This window comes from Periplaneta americana, chromosome 14 (genome assembly GCF_040183065.1).
Source record: "Periplaneta americana isolate PAMFEO1 chromosome 14, P.americana_PAMFEO1_priV1, whole genome shotgun sequence".
NCBI classification, from domain to species: domain Eukaryota; kingdom Metazoa; phylum Arthropoda; class Insecta; order Blattodea; family Blattidae; genus Periplaneta; species Periplaneta americana.
In genome coordinates this window covers 9,632,663-9,639,455 of record NC_091130.1, presented here as the reverse complement: position 1 = coordinate 9,639,455, position 6,793 = coordinate 9,632,663, and the positions used below count along the sequence as shown (strand labels likewise).

The 6,793-nt window shown below is 31.4% G+C and overlaps 1 protein-coding gene across 2 annotated transcripts in view; it reads right to left on the bottom strand.

Annotated features, from left to right (window-relative positions):
• Positions 1-768: 768 nt before the first annotated feature.
• The window catches only part of Art8 (Arginine methyltransferase 8), a 30,108-nt gene continuing 24,083 nt past the window's right edge, over positions 769-6,793 (bottom strand). For both annotated transcript variants that reach the window (XM_069844910.1, XM_069844911.1), the window contains one exon: positions 769-2,651. In XM_069844910.1, the coding sequence (XP_069701011.1) occupies positions 2,638-2,651 (14 nt within the window). In that variant the 3' untranslated portion in view covers positions 769-2,637. The remainder of the gene's footprint in view (positions 2,652-6,793) is intronic.

Here is a 6,793-nt window from a genome sequence, read left to right as displayed (position 1 = left end):
AGTGATATTAATTGAGAGAGCATTTTAGTTATTTCTGCTGTTTGAGATGAAGGTGTGTGTTTAGAGACTATTGATAGAAAAGCTGCTTTGGAGTCTGATAATATAACTGCATTTTTAAATTTATTGATGTGGCAGAAGATTCCTGAGACTTTCACTTATTGCAATGATTTCTCCATCAAAACTTGTTGTTCTATACCCAAGAGATCTATAAAGTGAGAAGAGACAGCACGTAATACCTGCACCTTGTTCTCTGGAGATCAAGGATCCGTCAGTGTATAAATGAAGCCAGTTTTGTGGAATAAAATGTTGTATGGGGAATAAAAAATCGTAAGGCCACATTAGTATCCAGAAAACGTTAGAATACAGGATAAACGTACAATCTGGCAACCCTAGTGCGGCCTCAGCTTATTATGGGTAACAAGAAAAAATGCAGTCCACGTTCATTATATTGTTGTTTCTTCTTCCTAGCAAACAATATGTATTTCTACAAATAAATATTTCTAATACATAATACAACTATTTCCTTTTCTTGCAGCCCACACCATCTGACACCCAGATTAATTGGCCTATTTGGGATTTTGAGTTTGGCATGTCTGTTCTAAAATGGTCTATTTGCTAACGTGACTGGATGACTGTTACAGCTAATGGATAAGTATAATATTTTGCTATTATCACTACAGATCTGAACAAATAGCAAAGAAATAAAGAGGAAATGAGAAGGATAATTCCATGAAATGGGTGGGAAATTTGATATAATTAACTACCACCTCAAAATAATACCTTACTTTATTAATAAACAAAACAATCGACAATTTTATACACAACAATATATCTACAGGCAGAAATGTGTTAACTCAGAGTTTTCAGACGAACCAAAGTTCATTTAAACTACACTTTTTCTAATTGCATTTCAGATTAGTCAATTTAATTTCTGAAATTAACCAATGTAATAAATAAATAAATAAATAAATAAATAAATAAAAAAATGTATTTCAGATAGTATCAATTATATTTCAGAAAACATCAATTGTATTCCAGATTTGTCAATTTAATTTCAGAAATTATCAATTGTATTTCAGATTTGTCAATTCAATTTCAGATATATTTCAGATGATATCAAATGTATTTCAGATTTGTCAATTGCATTTCAGATGATACCAAATGCATTTCAGATGATATCAAATGTATTTCAGATGTCAATTGTATTTCAGATGGTATCAAATGTATTTCAGATGCTATCAAATGTATTTTAGATTAGTCAATTGTATTTCAGATGATATCAAATGTATTTCAAATTAGTCAATTGTATTTTAGATGGTATCAAATGCATTTCAGATGATATCAAATGTATTTCAGATGTCAATTGTATTTCAGATGGTATCAAATGTATTTCAGATGCTATCAAATGTATTTTAGATTAGTCAATTGTATTTCAGATGATATCAAATGTATTTCAAATTAGTCAATTGTATTTTAGATGGTATCAAATGCATTTCAGATGATATCAAATGTATTTCAGATGTCAATTGTATTTCAGATGGTATCAAATGTATTTCAGATGCTATCAAATGTATTTTAGATTAGTCAATTGTATTTCAGATGATATCAAATGTATTTCAAATTAGTCAATTGTATTTTAGATGGTATCAAATGCATTTCAGATTTGTCAACTGTATTTCAGATGACATCAAATGTATTTCAGATTTGTCAATTGTATTTCGGATGGTATCAAATGTATTTTAGATGGTATCAAATGCATTTCAGATTTGTCAACTGTATTTCAGATGACATCAAATGTATTTCAGATTTGTCAATTGTATTTCGGATGGTATCAAATGTATTTCAGATGGTATCAAATGTATTTTTCAGATTTGTCAACTATATTTCAGATGATATCAAATGTATTTCAGATGGTATCAAATGTATTTCAGATGATATCAAACGTATTTCAGACTTGTCAATTGTATTTCTGATGGTATCAAATGTATTTCAGATTTTGTATCTTCAATTTTTTATTTTATTTTTATTCTTATAAAGTATATTGGGTTTCATATCACTGGTTTCGTAGCTTTATCACTGGTTTTCTCAACATAGATAAACGACAAATAGCACAATTATCTTGCAGCTCCTCCATTTTATGTAATAATTTGTAGCATTACAGTAGTACAATATTGTTACTGTGGTAACGAAATTAATATCAAATGTCTCAAAATTTACCTTCTCTGAAATTCAAACGACAACTTCTGAAATACAATTTATGTTTTCTGAAATACAATTGATACTATCTGAAATTAAATTGATATTTTCTGAAATACAACTGGAAAAGGTGTAGAACTGAAATTTGTCATGCTGATGTATACCGATCTGCAAGAGCAAAGGATCCTACAGTATATACATTGGCACGACATAGCGTACCATCAAAACCCGTATCACAGAACATATAAAAATGCATACTTGGGCAGGTCATATTCATTTATTAATTTCATTCACTTCAATGTATCACTTTTAAATCAAACTCTGTCTACACATTTTCTGCCAACAGAAACCACTACACAAAACCCACTACAATGATCACCTGGTAATTACAATCTTCTGCTGCCTCTAGCTCTCTCTGTCAGATGTACAAATCCCTTTCAGTCAAGACACCAGGTCTGGAAGGAAGATTCAAATGAGGTCATGGCAACTGCTCATATCACTCTTACCCTACATTCTTATTATAAAAGGAGTATTGTGCACTTATGGCTTATGCTACCTTGAAAATTAGTATGTAACTACTTCACGTTTTTCTAAAAGAAAGCCAATAACATGTTTATTTCATTATACTAATGCAAAAATGTTTTTTTTAATATTATGAAAACCATTACCATACCGATAATTTGATGAATATGTGCTTTTTTTTCCAACCCAGACTAACAAAAATGACTTTCCAGGGCATAGCAAGGAAATGGACGATTTTGCAATTCTGTATACACATGTGCTGTTACAGTGGGGGAGTGACTTGTCTTGTACTCAATTCTATGCCTTTCAGTTACTGTGAATTGTTTATGCTTGTAAATTGAATTATTCTACTTGATATGGAATGTCAATTTTGTATAGCTCAACTGAAATATACTTGTAAATTGAATTAATCTGTTTACTATGTAGGGTATTGTATAATTTTATATAGTTTGGCTGATGAATTGTATATGCTGTAATTTGAATAACAGTCTGTATAGCTTAACTGATGAATTGCTTATGCTTATAAATTGAATTAATCTACTTGATATGGAATGTAAATTTTGTATAGCTCAACTGAAATATGCTTGTAAATTGAATTAATCTGTTTACTATGTAGGGTATTGTATATTTTTGTATAGTGTGGCTGATGAATTGTATATACTGTAAATTGAATAATAGTCTGTATAGCTCAACTGATGAATTGCTTATGCTTATAAATTGAATTAATCTGTTTACTATGTAGGGTATTGTATATTTTTGTATAGTTTGGCTGATGAATTGTATATACTGTAAATTGAATAATAGTCTGTATAGCTCAACTGATGAATTGCTTATGCTTATAAATTGAATTAATCTGTTTACTATGTAGGGTATTGTATATTTTTGTATAGTTTGGCTGATGAATTGTATATACTGTAAATTGATAATAGTCTGTATAGCTCAACTGATGAATTGCATATGCTTATAATAAATTGAATTAATCTACTTGATATGGAATGTAAATTTTGTATAGCTCAACTGAAATATGCTTGTAAATTGAATTAATCTGTTTACTATGTAGGGTATTGTATATTTTTGTATAGTGTGGCTGATGAATTGTATATACTGTAAATTGAATAATAGTCTGTATAGCTCAACTGATGAATTGCTTATGCTTATAAATTGAATTAATCTGTTTACTATGTAGGGTATTGTATATTTTTGTATAGTTTGGCTGATGAATTGTATATACTGTAAATTGAATAATAGTCTGTATAGCTCAACTGATGAATTGCTTATGCTTATAAATTGAATTAATCTGTTTACTATGTAGGGTATTGTATATTTTTGTATAGTTTGGCTGATGAATTGTATATACTGTAAATTGATAATAGTCTGTATAGCTCAACTGATGAATTGCATATGCTTATAATAAATTGAATTAATCTACTTGATATGGAATGTAAATTTTGTATAGCTCAACTGAAATATGCTTGTAAATTGAATTAATCTGTTTATTATGTAGGGTATTGTATATTTTTGTATAGTTTGGCTGATGAATTGTATATACTGTAAATTGATAATAGTCTGTATAGCTCAACTGATGAATTGCTTATGCTTATAAATTGAATTAATCTGTTTACTATGTAGGGTATTGTATATTTTTGTATAGTTTGGCTGATGAATTGTATATACTGTAAATTGAATAATAGTCTGTATAGCTCAACTGATGAATTGCTTATGCTTATAAATTGAATTAATCTGTTTACTATGTAGGGTATTGTATATTTTTGTATAGTTTGGCTGATGAATTGTATATACTGTAAATTGAATAATAGTCTGTATAGCTCAACTGATGAATTGCTTATGCTTATAAATTGAATTAATCTACTTGATATGGAATGTAAATTTTGTATAGCTCAACTGAAATATGCTTGTAAATTGAATTAATCTGTTTACTATGTAGGGTATTGTATATTTTTGTATAGTTTGGCTGATGAATTGTATATACTGTAAATTGAGTAGTAGTCTGTACAGCTTACTTATGAATTGTTTATGCTTATAAATTGAATTAATCTACTTGATATGAATTGTACAAATTTGTATAGTTTAACGAAAGTATGCTTGTAAACTGAATTAATTTGTTTGCTATGTATTGTGCATTTTTGTATAGCTTGGCTGATAATTATACAGTATATGCTTTAAATTGAATAATAATCTGTATAGCTCAACTGATTGTTTATTCTTGTAATTTGAAGTAATTTGCACGATATGTATTAACAATTTCTGTATATCTAACTGTTTGAATTGTTTATGCTTTTAAATTTAATTAACTTACTTGCTATGTATTATATTTTGTAGCTCAACTGATAATAATTGGTTAAGTTTGTAAATTGAATCAACTGATTGCTATGTAATGTATATTTTTGTAGAGCCACCAGTGTAGCTCAGTCGGCAGATCGCTGGCCTGCTGATCTGGAGCTGCACTTGGGCTTGGGTTGGATCCCCGTTTGGTCTGATTGGTTGTTTTCTTCCGAGATTTACTCCAGCCGTGAGGCAGATGCCGAGTGGTCTATGGCAAGTCCTCAGCCTCACCTCACTTCATCTTTACAAAAAATTGTAATCTTGTAAAATTTTGAATTGTTCCACATCTTAAAGCTTCAATGCTCATGTAAGGTCTATGGAATGCAATAAATGAAATGAAATGAAAAATTAAATGAAACAGTGGACTGATTAACAATGTATTCTTCCTGTCAAAGCTTTTTATATAAGCAATAATTACTATGGACCTACTAGTTTAGTGTTTTATTAAACACTGAATATAGGACGCAATGATATTGTTCCATTGCCTCACAACATAAATGTATGATATGACGAAAAAGGTTTAACTCTATAGAAAACCTTGAGAAAGGAGAACTGTTCACACATCAGAAAATATCATTGCAGTTGGAAATGCTGTGGTTAGAGTCTGTTGCATTCTGGATAATGTCATGTACTGTTTCTAAATTTGAATTTTGAATTGAAAGAAGTGAATTGGGAGGACAAATTTAAAAGGTACGCAAAATGCGTCCTTGCAAGGGGTTCGGGGCTGCAAGAAACTAAATATGTGAGCTCCAAGCCTGTTGCCCATTAGTCTCACTCCAGGTTACGCTGCTCCACTGAAGGAGCTCTAGAAAATTTTGAAGGGGAAAACCGAAAATGGACGTAACCTCTTAGGTACCACATACGCGAGGGGGACGGAAATGTGATCAAAGTGATCACAGGACGGGACGAGGAGGAGATGGCTGGTGTAAATCTGCACATTGAAATGAACTGTGTCATTTCGCAGTGCAGGAGGAGTCGAGAAGACTCTGTCGTCTGTTGTTCGATGACAAGGGAGGTGAAAACCGCCAGGAGAGACGCCGTGAATTCTGAATCTGCAAATTGAAAGGTTCCCTGTCCTTTCGCATTGCGACTACATGAGTGACGTAGCACAAGTATTTCGTAATTTTATAGACTCTGAACTAGGGCTTTAAGTTGTTTGTTAGAAAAAAGGGGAACTTATGGCGAAGGGCATATAGGTCCATGGCCCATTTCTCTTAGAGCTCATCCCGACATTTGTCTACGCCTTAGGAAAACCACGAAATACCTTAGGCAGGATGAGTTGTCTCAATATAAGAGACTAAATACCAGGACATTCAATAAATAATGGCAACACAACGCTCCAAGCGGTGAGCATCAGAATCTTTTAGTACGTAATATAGGAGCGATTATTCCATAAATTTGGAATATTAAAAGTCTTTAAATAACCATATTTTGTGAATACAGGGACTTTTGTATTAAGTAATACCATCCTAAAAATGTAAAGGTAAAGGTATCCCCGTAACATGCCATTAAGGCACTTGGGGGGCATGGAGGTAGAGTCCCATGCTTTCCATGACCTCGGCACTAGAATGAGGTGGTGTGGTCGGCACCATGCTCTGAACACCTTTTACCTCCGGGAAAGACCCGGTACTGAATTTTATAATAATAATAATAATAATAATAATAATAATAATAATAATAATAATTTATTTTAGCTAGCAGAGTTAAGGCTGTAAGGCCTTCTCTTCCACTC